General features: G+C 42.0%; 1 protein-coding gene across 1 annotated transcript in view; it reads left to right on the top strand.

Moving 5' to 3' along the window:
* Positions 1-17,656, top strand: part of LOC112973832 (kalirin) — a 267,351-nt gene that overhangs the window by 212,134 nt on the left and 37,561 nt on the right. Inside the window, exons 28-33 of the mRNA XM_026082189.1 lie at positions 1,947-2,039; positions 3,403-3,514; positions 5,271-5,461; positions 5,893-5,994; positions 6,707-6,849; positions 8,218-8,320. Coding sequence (XP_025937974.1) covers positions 1,947-2,039; positions 3,403-3,514; positions 5,271-5,461; positions 5,893-5,994; positions 6,707-6,849; positions 8,218-8,320 — 744 coding nt within the window. The remainder of the gene's footprint in view (positions 1-1,946; positions 2,040-3,402; positions 3,515-5,270; positions 5,462-5,892; positions 5,995-6,706; positions 6,850-8,217; positions 8,321-17,656) is intronic.

Raw genomic sequence — 17,656 nt, 5'->3', positions numbered from 1 at the left:
AGGAACCGTGTGCTTACTCTTTTGATAACTGCAGTAGACTCATTATTTTGTTTTAACTTTTTATACCTGTCCTGTTCATCATCTAAGAGCATTTACTACAATATTTAAAACTGTTGTCAGTTTAGTGGTTTCAAAAATAGGTGATGCCTAATATATTTAGCAATTCTTAATATTTGTAATACCATATACTTCAGCTAACCGGATATTCTTTTGATTACTAACATATGATACCAACACCTCAGTTCTGGGGTCAGAGGGAGGACCTGCAGGGAAAATGTCCCTTTCCTGCAGTATATTTGTTTGGTTACCACATAGCACTGCTATTGCTTTCTTGCTCCAGGTTCCCCGCAGCGGGGACAGCTGGCCACTCTGCAAACCCAGTCTGTCTCCGCACAGTCTGACCGTGAGTAGGCTGCCCTGGGAGCATCCTGGCACCGCAAGGGATACCCCAGGGAGCCATTCTGCTGGGGACATGCCCTGCTCTTCAGAGAGCTGGGAGGAAGGAATAGCACTGAAATCATAATTTAGATCTTACAAAATATTCTAGAAAAACAAGTGCATTTAGCCAGCTCCAGGAAGTTCACAGACCTGGCCAGCTGAGGTCTTGCTGGCTCCTGTGGTTACTAGCTGAGTTCCAGCCGTGTGCTGGGCAGACACTGTTCCTGTTTAGAGCCAACTGTGACTCAGCTTCATGCAAATTCCATTAACCCCCAAACTGAGCCCCTTCCCTTTTGGGTGTTGTTCAGGGCACCGGTGAGAGTTGTTTCAAAAACAAAGTTGCCTAGTACCAAAAAAAAAAAAACCTGTGTGAAAAGTGGCTATTTTTTGCATCCCAGTGTAAAGATAAACACTGGATCTAAAAAAACCCATCAACCTCCCTAGTACTCAGCAGAAAATCAGACTATGTACACAAAGAAAATCTCTCTGTCCTTGGCAACTCTTCCCCCTTCATCCCCTGTGACTTCTTCCCTTTACAGCCTGATATTTACTCTCCAGTAGCTGCAAATAAGAATTCCTTCCATTCCCCTTCCCCATCTGTACCCTTAGAAACTGAGCATATCCTAATGGCCAGAGATTGCCCTACCTGAGGAGAAGGGAGAGGCATGCCCAGGATCCGTCTGCTCAGGGTGCATATGGAAGGAATTCCAGTCTGTTGTACTTGAGCACGTAATCTGCCCCTGTAGGGCACCAGGAATCAGATCTTGAACGGCTTTTAGATCACTTAATATGTGTGTTAGGATCTTGTGGGATTTTTGGGAGCTCCAAAATGCCACTGGAACGAGGCAGCTGGGCCCTTTGCAGACCCCACCAGGTACCTATCTGAGATGCCTCCAGAAGTTCATGAGAACATCACAGTGATCAAYACAGGCATTTAGGATGTAATTCAGTTGCCAGACCAGAGATATTCAATGCTGTGATAGATATCATAAGGGTATCTCTCCTGCTCCCAGCTGGCACCTCAGAACAGCACAGGTCTGTCAGCTGTGTGACACACCTGTTAGTCCCATGCAGACATTTCAGTTACCTTAGAGCTCTCAAATGGTACTAGATGCTTATGTTAGGCAGCTAAATTGCACCCTATTTGTGGAATTTGATTGAATGTTACTTTAATTGAACGTGAAGACTCTGCTTTCAGCCTTCATAGCCAAAAGAAACCAGCTGACATGACAGAAAAGTCATACTTAAGTCAAAACCTGTGTAGTTTACTCACCACAGCCTTAGTTCAACTTGCACAGAGCTCCAGCAGTTTAAATGGCCACAGGGGGACTCTGCAGTTTATTGCCAACCTCTGAAACAACATTGGTATTTGCAAGTGAGTTTAAAGAGAATTAAAAAATCTAAACAAAGAAATGAAGAGATCCATAACTAAAATTAGTTATGGATAGTTCTGTCTGGCAGGGGGCTAGAAGTTTTCCATGACTGACTGCTGTTTCTGTCTCTTACAGGAAATTCAGCAAAGGCATGGTCTGGCCAACTCTATCTCTTCTTACTTAATCAAGCCTGTCCAGAGGATCACGAAATACCAGCTCCTACTGAAGGTACCTTAGGGACCTGGCTAAATTATCTCATGCAAAGCAGTTCATAGGTTTAATGAGTTACCTTTTATTCTTCAGGTAGCTGCCTCATCAAACTGTTCATGACCTGTGAGCAGCACTGCTGAGCTGCTGCTCCTACCTCTCAGGCCTGAATGTGGCAACAAAGTGTGAAATTGGATTGGATACTGTAAAGGAAAAGACTCACAGAAAGAAAAAACAAACAGCAAAAAATGATCAGCTGCTTCAACTGTTTTGGGGTATCCAAGTGGATTTAACCCTAAAAAGAGAAAACTGGGAAAAAGAGATGACTGAATTGTTTTTCTTTCCTTTCTTTCTTGCTAAGTCTGGGACATGTAACATTTTGATTAGAGGCTTCAGTGACAGCTCAGCTGCTTCAAGCAGTAATGAACTTTGGGAAATTTCACTGACCTTTGTCAGAGCTTCCTTCACTAGCATTAGATTCTGTTTGGGAGCTGATACTTTTGTGCTTGAAAAACAAGGAAAACATGCATATACAAAGCAGAAGACTTTTGAGTTAACATTTCCCATGCTAGTTTGTTGTAAATTGGTTACAGCTTTTTGCAATTTCTTGTGAATAGGTGAATTTTAGATCTAACTTGACCAGCCACTGTCCACTTCAAAACTAACAAAGAAATGAAGAAAAAATACCTGGGGGATAAAGGAAGAAACAGATTCTGACTTTGAAAAGCCTGGACCATAGATTATACTTGCAAGTCTTTAGACCTTCCTGTGTATACACAAAAGCAGTGATATACTGTACTAGCAAGGCACTTACTGGGTACATTTGATGTGTTGGCAAATCTGTGTTTTGTACCACTTTATTGAAAGAACAGATGGGCTTACCGCAACCTCGTCAGTGCCATGTGACAACGAGCCTGCACCACACAAACCAGAGCTAATGGGAGGGCTAAAACACCCCTTCAGTCATCACCCCTTTGGCTTCCTCCTCAGATGAATCTTTCCTACCTGCCTGGGTGCAGCACACTGCCAGCCTTGACTACACTGCGAGAGTGACCCGTGCTGCTGGCTCAGGCAGGGATCCCACAACCCTGGCTTGCAGAGCTGCACTGAYTGAAGTCTGCAGCATAGATAGAAAGCCCCAGAAAACCTCTAAATGCACAGTCTCATTTGAGAGCAGCTTGTCTGTCCTGCTTTATAGTCATTCCCACTTGATCCCCACTAACTTTGAGCATCCACAGTGGSTTTTGATCCAGTTCAGCTTTATCCTGTCACTGTTAGCAAAGTTGTTGCAATTTTGTGCTCTATAAAGCAAGAAACACAATCTGAATTTGAGCCTGCCTGTTGGTCAGAATTTTTTTCATAGGTGTTCTGCATTGCTTCTTAGGAGCTGCTAACCTGCTGTGAAGAGGGCAAAGGGGAACTCAAAGATGGTCTGGAAGTGATGCTCAGCGTCCCCAAGAAGGCCAACGATGCAATGCATGTCAGCATGCTGGAAGGTAGCAGAGGGGCAGGTGGCTGGGGCAAGGGAGGGATTAGCGAATGCATGAAGCCACCTTGTATCTTGTGTAAAAAGCTGCTACAGGTTAACTGCAGCAATACAGTTGACTGATTTACATTTTCAGGTATTTACTAGCTCCTTCTGAAATGTCTTCAGAAGTTTTGGAAAAATTAAAACGGGCTAGGAATTGTTGGAATTTTATACATACATACATACATACATACATATATACACACACACATGCACAAACATTTGCTGAAAACACTCCTGCTTACTGAAACAAAAAAACACTCCTGAAACATTATCAGTTTAGCTGCCTGCAGGCCCTAATGATTAGTGCATAAAAACTTTTCTAAATACTCTGTTTCAACATAAAAAAAAAAAGTTCTGGCTTTCCGAGCCCAAACGGTTTGTGTTTCAAAACATTAGTAAAATTACCTAAAGATAAAAAAAAAAAGTATTTTAAAACTACAAAAAAAATTTTTRATTGCCCTAAAGTTAAATCATTTATTGGCTTTTTGATGTGTGGCATATTTCTAAAATTTGAAAATTTTAGTCTGGACAGAGATGCTTTATTGTTTCTCAAACATTTTATTGGAGTAGAAAAATCATTTCCAGCCTTGCTTAAGTCAGAACCAGGAAAAGAGAAGAGTAGAAAACAGTCAGGGAAAAGGACGTTGTACCACTAGCTAAGCAACACTGTAGGACCAGATGATTAAAATTGCCAAGAGAAAAACTGACCTCACATAGGTAAGAACACAGTGAAGATGGTTTTTATTGCAGTGTCTGGTGAAAAGCAGGTTTCCCAAAACAGCGCTCGGATAACCTTTCCCCACGAGATCACCAGCACCATGCAAGGGATGGTTTTGTTAGGGTAGGCAAGCACATGGAAAGTTGTCTTCTGAATAAAACATTTTCTCTAAATATTTGGAGCAGGGGTAGGCAACATGAGGGACCAGGGCTGCTTGCTGTTCTGCCAAGGCTTCCTGGCACAAGCAGCAGCAGGGCTGCGCTGGTGGAGGAGCAATACCCAACTCTGGAGAGAAGTATGACCGATGGACTGCTGAGACAGCGGCTGTGAGGGCACCTTGCACACAGCTGCACTGGCATCCTGGGTCCAGCCCGTGGTGGGGAGCACTTACCAGCTCCCCTTTCCCCTCAGGCCTCCAGGTTGTGTGGGGTGAGCACTGTGATCCTCAGCCTTTTGAATGTTTTTGACATGCAGCTTGGAGGGTCAGGAGCTCTTCCTGGAGAGCTTGTTTCAAATACCATCCCAGTTAGTACTTAAAAWTATAGCTCCAGCTTCTCACTGTGGGATCAGACAGGCCCTTGGAGATTTGGTTAGCATGCTCAAAGGAATCCTGGTGTGATAGGGCACTTCTAGCCACTGCACATTACACTTCTCTGAAATTATGGTGACGTGCATAAGATTCCCTGCATTGCAACTCTGTGTACAGTAACCACCACTGAACCCATTATAATATTTATCTTTGAGGAAATACTACTACACTCGGTAGCAGTCCCATTTAGTACATATGACGTATGAACCACTGGTGCGATAATTATACCATGGCAATAGAGGAAAAGAAAACAAGATTTTCACTAAGACAGTGGTTGCCCATTAATGTCCTTTCAGGATTTGCACAGTGAAGAGCCTGACCTTCTTATTCCAAGTCCTTCCTGCCCTGTTGTTTATAGGCAATACTGGCCCCAAGAACAAATGCCAGACAGTGTGTTGTGTGTGCTTTATTTAGGATTTGATGAGAACCTGGACGTCCAGGGAGAGCTGATCCTTCAGGATTCCTTCCAAGTGTGGGATCCCAAGTCTCTCATTCGGAAAGGCCGTGAGAGGCATTTGTTTCTCTTTGAAATCTCTTTGGTGTTTAGCAAAGAGATCAAAGATTCTTCAGGACACACAAAATACGTTTACAAGAACAAGTTACTGGTAGGTGTGGCTTCAAAGAAGATATTCTGGGTGTTGTGTTTCTTGTAGGTAGAGGTGGAGTTTGGGGGATGACTCATGTCCCCGTGTTGGGTTGGGAATACCATGACACCAGAATGGCTGGCTCTGGGCTCCACAGGCTCATGGAGCAGGGCTACACCTGGAAGCCAAGCTCACAGTGAGTCTGGAGAGGTTTAAGATAGTGAGGTATGAGGGGATGGTGAGAAATGCAAGGAGGATCACTCAAACCATTCACTCTTCCCTGCCATCCCCTGCTGGTTTTCTGTTTCTTTTATCTGTGTGTAGCAAAGCAGAGATAAGATCTCATTCCCTTATCCATCCCTGCCTCCCCCACTTCCCCCTACATATGTAAAACTTTCTGGACTCAAGAGACTTCATGCATATGAAATCTCTCATCATCTTTTCTCCACTAGACCTCAGAACTGGGAGTGACTGAACATGTTGAAGGAGATCCCTGTAAATTTGCTTTGTGGTCTGGCCGGACACCATCCTCGGACAATAAAACAGTGCTGAAAGTAAGTCTTTTCTGCTTGCTTTCTTTGCCTTTAGAGCTTCTAGGTGAGGCCTTGGGAGCGCTAAATGAAAGGTCAGTTTTCTGCCATTCTCATGTTCACATGGCTCCCATGCCTCCCAGAGGGACCATGCCTCCATCAGGAGTAAATTCAGCTCTAGGGCCACAGTATGAATTAAGACAGTGCAGTTGTGCAGCCTCGCTGAATTTTCTCTCCTCTTGCAATCTGGGTTGAGCAGTTGCATAGTCTAACACAGGGCACATCTGAGGGTATTTGGGCTGAGAATTGTAATTGCTCTTAGGCTTTTGCTGCTGGGCCTGTCAGCAGTCAACCTTTTCCTCAGACCTCCAGAGCTGACAGCCGTTTCTGTCAATTGAGTTCCTAACGAAGTATTCACGCTGTAGTATTTTGTCTGAGGAAATCCCAGCTGTGAACTGATAACCTATTTTCCCTCCACAGAGCGTGCTGTATTGCTAGCATTAAATATATTTATCCAGAGCTTAACTGCTTTGCTGTTGCTTGCCAAGTAGGTCTGGTTAAAATACCCTCTCAGTTCTCCTGAGGCCACCAGGTATTCCAGCAGCTAAAACAACACAGCAGAGAGGCAAAACAGTTAATCATGCCTTTTCTACAGCTGACCATGATTCTTCTACATAGGAGGTGACATGTTGGAAATATAATAAAGTGTCTGCCTTTCTGCCTTCTGGAATTTTAGGCATCCAGTATTGAAACAAAACAGGAATGGATCAAAAATATCCGGGAAGTCATTCAAGAAAGGATTATCCATCTGAAAGGAGCTCTGAAAGAGCCAATTCAGCTCCCCAAGACACCAGCAAAACAGCGAAACAACAGTAGAAGGTAACCTCCGTCATTCCATACAGTGTGAAATCACTAGAGTTTTGTTGACTAACAGCAATGTGGTGTCTGTGGGCTTTTTACTGGATCCATTTACATTTTCTTACTGTAGTCAAAAGCAGTTTTCATAATCTTTGCTTGTTCTGCCTTGTTGGGAGAAAAGTAGCTAGAAAGGTTTTCTGTGAGATCCATATGAATGTCTTTTATTATATTACTCCAAAATACTGGGGAAAAATGAACAGTAAAAATTCTTCACCAAGTCTAAGGTTTTTTTTCTTTCCYGAAATAGAATTTACTTCTACGTATTTGAGTGTTAACAGATTCTTTTTTTCCAGTTTGGTGTTTCGAATTGTTAGACAATGAGAATCATAACTGGTCATGACAATATATTACTAGACTAGAGAATCTGTGTTTCCTCATCAAATATGAACTGCTTTACGCCCTGGAAAATAATATTAAAAAATTCTGTGTCAACCTCTTTGAATTCAGGATTAAATAGAAATTACATGAAATTGATTGTTCTTTGCTGTCCTAAGATTTGATTCCCATGCTGCCATTCCAAAAAGTCACCTGTAATTTGAGCATCTCCCCTTCCTCATTAAGTTTTATCATGTAACAATTCTCTGACTTCAAGTTGTACTGTAGAAGCATCCAGAGACTGACTGATCAAGGTCACCCAGGAGATTTGTAGTAAGGCAGAAATTCAGCCCTTTCTTCCATGGGACATGCACCAATACAAGAGTTTTCTAGTGCGGAACTGGAATATCAGATTTTTTTTGTCCTTAAATATGTTTTTCATATTCTTTAAATGTCTATTTTGAAAGACCAATAAAATTCAGGAGTATTGCAGGAGGGAAAGAAACACCTTCTGCTAGCACACTGGTGCAGGTATACAATGTCTCTGTATTTGTTTGGATATCATTTTTATGGCTTAGTATTAAACTCTTGAAAATGTGGGCTCCTGTGACACAGGAGAAATGCCCTTTCCTTCAGTGTCACATGTAGCCAGGGCTCACTGGTTTTGGTTAGGGAAGAAATCTAAAWTGAGGGAAATTTCTGCCCGACACCCTCATTACAGAGCTATTTCTGAACACCAGAGTCTTCTCTGCTGTAAATACACAGGGAATGGCCATCCTGTTTCCAGCAACAAACGTTGTGATTATGTGCTAATCCCAACCCAATGGCTGAGAGTGACTTCATTTTAAATTGCATGTTACATAGCAACATGGGCTGTATCAGTGAGGTAATTTTAGCATAAAGCCAGCTCTGGCCTGCTGACTCTACACTTCTCAAATCCACCTATAAAATTTTGCACTTTCCAAGGTAGCGCATTAAGTAAGTGCTGTTGTTTCCCTATTATCTCTTTTGCAGAGACGGAGTAGATGATGCTGACAGCCAAGGAGATGGGAGCAGTCAACCTGACACCATTTCCATTGCATCCAGGACATCACAGAACACAGTGGACAGTGATAAGGTAGGACTGAAATGTGAAAATATGCTGCAGCTAATTGCCCCCAAAAAAATGCAAGTGAAGAGCAGAATAGAAGACAGAATAAAGCAACCTGTCTCTTATGGAGCTAGCCTAAATTGTATTCCCCTCTGCCAGGCTATTAAAATCCAGTCTGTTTCTAGATGCTCATCAGTACTGCTGTTTTACGTGGTTACATCTCTGTTGCTGCAGCTTCTTTGTGGTTAATATCCAGAGATTGAATTGGCTCAGAAGAAACGCAGCCCAGAGCAACCTTTTTTTCCCTAGCAGAACTTCCCTAGAGTGAGCCAGCTTCTGAATCAGCAAACAGTTGGTTATGTTCCATGTTTACCCTCTGAGCTAAAACTGCTRATTTGTTGGAGGGAATACAGGTGCTTGCACACCAATTAATACAGCAAAATTGGGATCCTGGCTGGTATCTTGAGAGCCTGGGAGACCTACCCTTTCCAGACACTGTGATTCTGGACCCCACTCCTCGTGGACATATGGTGGAACATATGGATGGCCCCGTGACGCACTAGATTCTGTTGGAATGCTGCACGCTGTCGGCACGTATGTACTCGCCGTTTTATTTATCAGATGATCTGAGTCCAGGTTCCCAGCTCCATTAGGATGCCTGACTTAAATTTGTCACCCTGATTCCTCCAACTGGGATCTTCAGCTAAATTAGCAGCTGCTGGTAGGAGTAAATGGGCTGTTAATAATAATTTATTTCAGTCAAGCTGATGGGGTTTTTCATATCCACCAAGAAAATATTGATATTTTCCTTCCCGTATGGTTTTGAAACCATGTGAAATTTGCAAAAGGATGAGTTCTCCAAAATCGATCTGGGTTTATCTGTTGTTTGTCAGGGCTTTAATTATGCTGCCAGTCAAAGGCTATCTTTGCAAATTCAGGATTGATATTTATGGTTGTCAGGTTCATGAGTAAGCTTCAGTAAAGAGGTTGTTTTGAAAGCTGGACTCAAAAATAGGAGTTAATTGTAAATAAATAACCTTTATAAGCCCAACTGTTGTGTTTACCTTAAAGGAATGTTCTCCTGCGTTAGAAAAGTATGAACCTCCACAGTCCGATGGCCACTGTAATGTATGCAAATACTTTGCCCGATGCTGAAGATGTACTTTCTTATGTCTTCAGTCCACATGGACTCATCCTGCTTTTCCATGCTTTTCACATTTATCATTCCTGAGAAAGGCCCTGACTTAGCAGAGTACTTGAGCTCATGCTTAATGTTAAGCTTTCATGTAAGCTTTGCTGGTTCACCCCAAGCTCATTGACTCCGTTGCRTGAATGGAGAGGTAAGATTCTCCACATTGTATGCTGCAGCTGCATACAAGCAAAATCTACAGCGCTAACAGCACACAAAATGATCAGGCTGTGCCCTGAAAGACAGCCCATCACGGCAGTTGCTTTAAGGATGTATTGTAGGCATTTCTACCCACAAACCTTGTCTGACTGAAAGGCAAGTGCATGTGAGATAAATTGAGCACCAAATCATCCAGGGAGAAATTTGTCGCCATTGGGGAAAGGTTAAATCAGTTCTAAGGTTGGATTTTATTGTCTGACACTTTTTTAAGGTGGGATAGGCTCGCTTGCTGACTTAGGGCTATCTGTGTGTTTGTATGTCCTTGCAAGCATTTACTGAATAGAAACAAATTTCAGTGTATAGTTAAATCTTAAATATACCTGTGTGTGCTTTGTTGAATCTGAGGAACTAGTGTAGCATCCTTAGATGCAGGGTCAGTTCCTGCTAAAGCAGTTTCCTTCCTGTCACTGATGCTAGTGCCAGCAAATTGTGGAGAATTTACCCCCCCCAAGTGCTGCATTAGAGTGTCTTTGCTCCGAGGAAAACGAACGCCCCCACCCCCATGTCGCTTTATCGTTCTCTCTCAGTTTTTCTACATAATGTTACTCAAATTAATGACAGATGAGGCTGATTTGTCTCACTGCACATTGAAATGGCCTGGAGAGACCCCTGTGTTCAGTCTCAGCTCAGACATAAGTATTTTCTTAAGCTGCTTGAACTAGGCCCTTAGCAGGTATCAGCATCTGCTGTGAGCAGCCTCTGGGTTAGCAGATCCCAAAGCTCTACCAGGACCTAACAGCACACAAGACTCCTAGTGGTGACACTTCACAGTACTGGAGCAATTCACTGTCGTTTCAAGTTATTTCAGTCCTGCTTTGAAAAGGGTTTTTTTCCTCTGTTGTGGAAGAGAGYATCTTCTGGGAGGGTCTGAGTGAATTGTGTTGGACTGTGAGGATTTGCCTTCTCACACAGGCTGGTACTGCACTCTGTCATGCCCCCCTAGCTAAAGTTTCTTGGCACAGTTGGTAGCACTTGGTAAACACTGTAACATATGCGCTGTATTTAATTCATGTGGTGCTGATAACAGCACCGATATGTGATGAATATACGCTCGGCAAAAAGTAGTTTCCCTGCCTGTAACTCGAATGTTGTCAGCAGACTTATTCCCACAAACTCGGATTCAGGCTCTAGGATTTGTCCTAGCTGAAGCCTCCACGTATGACCTCTCCATGTACCCCAGTGAGATCTCCACCCAGACAAACCAGAAGAGAGAGCTCCTACCTTTCAAAACCCCAGTTGTTCAAAGCAGCCTCATTTACAAACACATGCAAAGAGCTTTGCAGTACTAGCAGTGTGCTGAGCTGGAAGCAGATTAATTCTGCACTGGAAACATTTATATATTAACTCAATGCCAGAAACAATTCTGAAGTAGCATTTAAGTGTTGATATTACTGTCTGAAAGCAAAAGAATTCAAGGGTTTAGCTGACATGTTTTGTCCTTTCCCTAAATCTTGCTATTATGCCCAAGGATTACCTAAAGCATGAGTTGAATGTTTGGAGAAGACAATGCCAAACTACATTTTAGACAAAAAAAAAAAAAAAGACTTTTAAAGATTCCTGAATTCAAGCAGTGCTTCTGCTTAATAACACTCCTTGTGTCTCAAGTCACATGCATTTCTTTTCAAATTTTGAAAGCCAGCTCCTCCTGGGTTGTGGGTAGTGGTTTCTCTCTCATTAAGGTTCAAYCCTAGAAGCAAAGCTTTACCTTTACACTTCAAACTCCTGAAAAAGGCAGGAGGTTTTTTGTTGTTAAGTGGGAATGACAACATTACTGTAAATTCAGCAAGGATTCTGCTTCCACTCAAGACAGCTGAACCTAGCTGTAACATTTACACTACGGATCATTTGGTAGAGAGGACAAAGCACCTGACCGGGGGCCAAAAGAGCTGAGTCTCCTAGTTCTACTCTGTCACTCCGTGGTGGATGCCATTGTCAATTATATTTTAGGGCACATTGCCCTTGTCTTTTTTTTCTGTTCAGATTAGGAATTTTGTGGGGCAGGAATTCTTGCAAACATTGTGTTTGTACAACACCCAACATACGATGCAGACCAGAATTCAGAGTAGTTTTATATGTTGAAGATAATTCACAGCAATCATTACAACAGCAGGCTCTGCTTTGAAAATATTCCTAATTATATGCCTAACTCCAACAGTGTTATTGAGTCTTTAAATATTCAGGCTTCGCTGGCTGCAGGGATCAGGCGATTATATGAGACTCTCAGCTTAAAAAAAAAAAAAAAAAGCTAATGTCCAAGTCTGTTTAAAAAAGAGAGAGAGAGAGAGAGAGAGAGAGAGATATTACCCCTGACTTTTAAATTAAGTATCTGATTAAATAACTTCTTAAATCTGGGTCTTAGTCCTTAATATCTTTAATTTTCTTGAGTTTTATTGCACAAAATATTTAAAGCAATTATTCCTGGGCTCAAATATTTCATTTTCATTAAGTATTATGTAGCAGAAATGTAAACGTCAAGTAAGATTTGTAAGTCTGCACCTTTATAAAAGGAAGGAAACAGAGAACATATCAAATGTTTATTTTTCTATAGACATTCTATAACTTTTTTTTATAGGCAATCTATAACCTACAGTATTTCTCTCTCTCGCGCACACACACACACACACACACAAACACAAACAATAATTTCAGTTGTCATTTGGGAAAGCTTTCTATACGGGAAAAAAGTGTGTTCATGAACTGGACTCAGTGTTAAAGAACCAATAGAAAATTAATACTGTTACAGTAAGTATAATTCCCATTGAACATCCACGTCAGGTCCTAGGTAACCTACTATGCAAAATTTCTTCATCCTCTTCCAAAAGGCAAACTAGATTGCTTTTGTTCTGTACAGTAAACCCTCTTCAACGTGCTACCTAAAAACCTTTCCTTCGGGAGAAATCCTTGCCCTATTCAGTTCACAACAGATAGGATTTCAGTCTTTATACGTGGATTCAAAGCAGTAGGGAATCTCACAAAGGAAACGCTAGTGTGCAGGGCATTCTCATTTGTTAAGCCCATTGATCTGTTGGCTTGTTGGACGTCTGTTTCTGGCGATACTGGTCCGTCTTCTAATGACTTCTTTTCTGTTAGCTTTTGCAGAATGCTGAGGAGAGCAGTTCTCATCTCCTCGTGTTGTTTTTGGATGTGGAAAAAAGCTCTGAAATGTGAACTGAAAAGATTTTACTCTCTAAAAATAAATATACACTATATACTTTTATCTCTTCCGTTAGATACTGGACTTAGCTCATCTTTCAGAAGCCATGAGACTAGGATCTTGACCTCTTCCACCTCTGTGGTATTATATAAAAACTGGGAATTATCATTTTTCTAATTGAAGATGATTGGTGTAAGAGGGAAAGTGTTAGAGTGACAGCCTGTTGGAGCAACTTACCTAGGGGTGAATTCTCTTACCTTGTAAGACTTTGAATAAAGGCAAAATAGTTTTCTCCCTCTAATATTGTTGCTCAAACAGAAGTTATGATCTGATGCAGGAATTACTGCTTTAGATTCTTTGTTAGGAAGGAAGCTAGAGCGCCCGGTATTCAGGCTCCCTTCTCTCCTTAAAATCTATCATTACAAAGAGTCCTGATACTTGCCAGGAATAGAGGTATTAATTCTCAATTCCTTGGAGTTTTCCTTTCCAAGTAATACAGATAYGAGGAGTGCCTTGATCCCCCACTCTCTTTCTTTGTTAGGTCTTGATACTACTGGTCATTTTGTCCTGCAGCTCCACAGAGTTGTGCACTAGCATGCTTTCCTAAATAGGCATACGTCCTTGAACTGTTGCCTGGTGTTAACTGCTTGCTGATTAAAAAAAAAAAAACACAATTACTAAACAGAAATGCCCACCACCAACAGTAAAACAAACCCATTTGTTACTTTCACCATAGGAAGAAGGTAGGGAAAGTCATTACATTTATTAGATGCTGACTTCAATGTGTACAACATAAAATGGCCAATCACTGCTTCCCAGCATGAAATTAATTTGGAAATTGAGTATTTAAATTAAAACACCAAAACCCAAAGTTGAAATGCCAGAAATCCAGCTTGACCAGGCAGCTTATCAAGAAATGAAGTATGCATAAGGTGAGCGGGGCGTTTATGAATATTCTTTTCTCTTAAACCATCGATCCTGTCAGCTGGAGGCCTCCAGTGGTGCGAGCTGGAGACCTGACTATGACGAGTAGGGAGCTATAGTGGCTGGTGGCTGACAGCCATTCCCTAGATATCACTGAGCCAAAGGTTTTCTCTCACACACCAGTGTAAAGCTGGTGTAACAGCCCAGCACAGCATGTGCCCTGCTCTCCCCATCACAGGATGTGGATCCTGCTTGGTGCAGCCATGAGCTGAGTTTCTCCAGGACTTGCGTTGACACCAACACATAGGCGGTTCAAAGTAGGGGCTGGTTACAAATTTGTATTTACACATGAGGCAAGGGTGCCAGGTTCTGCACAGTTCTTACAGCCAATATTTTGGACCTTTTTTTCCCCGTCAATGTTCATCAAACTCTGGTGCAGCATCCTCACAGCAACATACAGAGGTGTTTTTAAAACCTGTTTTCAACTCAGTTCTGAGCTGTGCTGAATTCTCTCAGGCTGTTTCTGAGCAGAAAAGGCTGCAAAAAAAGCAAACTATAACTCCTAGATTTGGGGGCTGGCTGTGTGACCCTGGTCCTCATATGGTTTACCCCAACTCCTGGGCTACTGTCTGTAGCCGCTTGAAATTGTAACTAGCTAAGTGGGAGCATGCTAGCTCTGTGACTGTGATCCCTGCCACTACCAGCACTACACATCAGCCCTGTTCTTGGTGCTAATAGTATTCTTCTCTTCTGTGCTCTCAGACTGGCCTGGTATCAGGAGCAAACCTAAGGCTCCCTCAAATCTGGAATGACTTGGAAAATCTCAGCTAAATAAGTGAAAGCATTCACTACAAAATAATGAAATAATAATACTCTGCCAATGAAAATCCCCTTTAAATCTTGAAATAGGAACATCAATGTAAGGAAAAAACAGGGAAAAAAATCTGATGTCAATATAAAACATTACTTTGTCAAATACAGAACATCCAGAYGTAGAATAAAAATATATCCACATTTTCAAAGAGAGAATTAAAGGCACAGAAAAATGAAAACAGTACCATAAGGCAAAGGCAGACACTTAATCTGTTAACAAGAGTGCTCTCACTAGGACTGAGCTGACAATTTAATTTCTACTTAGTTTCTCAGCATGGGAACAGATCTACTAAGCAGAAATGAAAACTATACAGCCGATCTCTCTGTCCCTCTGCTACGCTGTGAAAGTGTTCTGAGGCTTTCAGCTTATAGTCCTTAGTTTCCTGAAGCAATTTCTTCCATTGAATCCCCTGATACCAGGGTTTTTTAATCATCTCTGGGCCCTTGCCAGATTTACGCAGCTAATGATCCAAGTCCTCCAGCCCCCTGGTGCAGTATGTGCATCCCATGATCAAGGTTTTGGCCTTCTCCATCCCTGCCAGGCAACTTTGTATTGAATCATACCGGATTCCTGTGCAAGGGACGTCTTTCTACTGCAGCATAGGAGGAATTTCAAGGGACAGCAAGAGCTGTTGACCCGCGGCAGTGCTTATGTATGTGCAAAGCATATATCACTATGGCCTGGAGTCTTTACAGTATGTGGGCAGGGGACTGGATGAATATAAACCCCTTTTTAGGGGACAGTGACTCTGTCAATGGTTCATGGCCCTGCTGGATTGCAGCTGATGTGAGGGAAGGGGGAAGGACTGATGTAAACTCCAGCTTCATGAGAGCTAAGGAAGAGCCTGAGAGTGGGGTGGTAAAGCAGAGTCACTTAAATACAGAACCTGGGGCATTTGTTTAAAAATCTTGCTGTTTTCTGGAACCCTGTGAAAAACAATATATGTAGAGCTGTCTGCCAGGTGAGGCTGGGCATTGACTGAAGAGATTTCCTCCTCCAACATGTTTATTTTATTTTCAATAAATTAGATTAAATTTAGCTACTGAGAGTTTCAGAAGGGGAAAGGAAGACATTGATTTGGTCTCATCTATATAAGTAGTGTTGTGGTCATTCTGTACTGAACCTATCCAGGCAAGTAACATGCCTGAATGCAATAGTGCGTTGTCTGGAGTGCTGCTCCCTTGTAATGGCTGATGAATTACGTTATCACAAGCAAAATTAAATTTATGTAATAGAAAATGACTACTTACCGTTAAGTGTATTCTTCCTGTCAAGACACAATAGAGAAAAGGAGCGTGAGTTATGACGTCCGAGGGTACACTTGTACTGCTTTGACATTGTCTAGCATTAGTGCAGTTATCACGCTGAGCTCTTACTGCCCTCACCTGGAAAAGGGAGAACATGATAGCTAGGAAAAGAAATCCTGACATAAAACATTTTGGCACTTTAATTAGCCTTCTTGAGTGCTCACCAGCTATAGGTAGTTAACTCTTTTCAAGATACTGTCATGTAGGAGCAAAATGTTTATCTTATCAAGTAAATAAATTGTCCGTCCAGAAGCTGATGTATCTCCCTTGGTAATGGTAGTTTCTTCAAACTTCTTTAGCTTCAGGGAAACTGCCTCTGAATTCTTGCTCTAAATCTTGGCTAGGAACCCTGTAAATTCAATCCTTTCCTCGGAAAATATATAAATGTATGTATCTTTTTTACTGTGAAAGGTTCCCTGAAACTGAAGTCACTRAAGTGATGCTTGGATCTGATAAGGGAAGATGTTTTATCCCTGCTGGCAATGCCCTCTGTGACATAAGCTTGCCTCTCGAACCATTCATGCCCATTAATATTACTGTAGCACATTTCTTTTTCTCTCTTTCCTAAGCATAAGGAATTTTCCCTTTGCTTTCTGTATGCAATGCTGCCCACATCATGAAATGTTTCAACTTCTGAATTGCAGGGCTGTTTTTGCCTGCCTCCATTCAAGGTTTTCAGCCTTTTAGAAGAAAAACTTGAGGCTCTCTTGGAGTGAAATATGACACACTCAAACAGACAAGGGAAGGCCAGTGCGTTACTTAGGTTGCATCTTTAGATTTCCAATTGAGGCTGTCCCGAGGCTGAAGTGCAACATGCACCTTGGTTCAGCCCTTTGCACAAAGGTGCGTGGACACCCGTGAAGGACTCTCAGTTGCAGACGTGGTCCAAATAGCTAAAACCCTCCCTTGATCAGAGAGTCAGGGCCAGACTGACGCTCTGCCTTGGTATAATTTAATCTCTGTTTTGGGGGCTTAAACGATAGGTTTTACATTACCTTTTTGTCTGTATGCTCATCACTGTGACTTCATAGGAATTTACCCGCCTGTCATCTGCAATTGGAGTCACTTGACAGTTCTTTGTTGGATTGATAATGTATGTAGCATCTCCAGATGGAGATCTCCAGCTCCTCCAGCACTGGTATTAGTACTGATGCTGCCTAAAGCCCAAACATCCCAGGACTGATCCAGGGCCCTTGGCCTTCTGTTTCTCTTTGAACTTTGAAAAGACGGACTTTGGTTTTATTCARATTGGAATCAGATTTCAAAGCAAGGGCAAAATATTTCCTACAAACCTAGGTTTTCAGCCAGGTTTAATTCTGCTTGGAATTAAGTGATATCTGTCATTTCTGTCATCCATTTCTAAACATAACAAATTGACAATTAAGAAGTTTGCCTCTGAGAAGTGACATTTCAGGGGTCCAAGTGCTGCTGAGAGTAGGGGCATTTGTTTCCTGTTGCTGCCGGCAAGTATTTGTTGCAGCTGTGGGCAGGCCATCTTGTTTCAAAGGGCTTTCTCAGAAAAGGTATGTATGTTCTAACGGAAAACAAAGCAGAACATGAACACACTGCTATTAAAACATGGCACCTGTTGGGAACCAGTGCAAACTTCATAGAGGTTGTCCAGGGAACTTTTTAAAGTCTTAGCCATGTAGTGGAGCCTAATCCATTTCTTATCATTCTGTGTAGCAGGATAATT

The sequence above is a fragment of the Apteryx rowi genome, unplaced genomic scaffold, assembly GCF_003343035.1.
Source record: "Apteryx rowi isolate R43461 unplaced genomic scaffold, aptRow1 scaffold_57, whole genome shotgun sequence".
NCBI classification, from domain to species: domain Eukaryota; kingdom Metazoa; phylum Chordata; class Aves; order Apterygiformes; family Apterygidae; genus Apteryx; species Apteryx rowi.
Note: the sequence above shows the minus strand (reverse complement) of the source record. Positions and strands in the feature narration are given on the sequence as shown.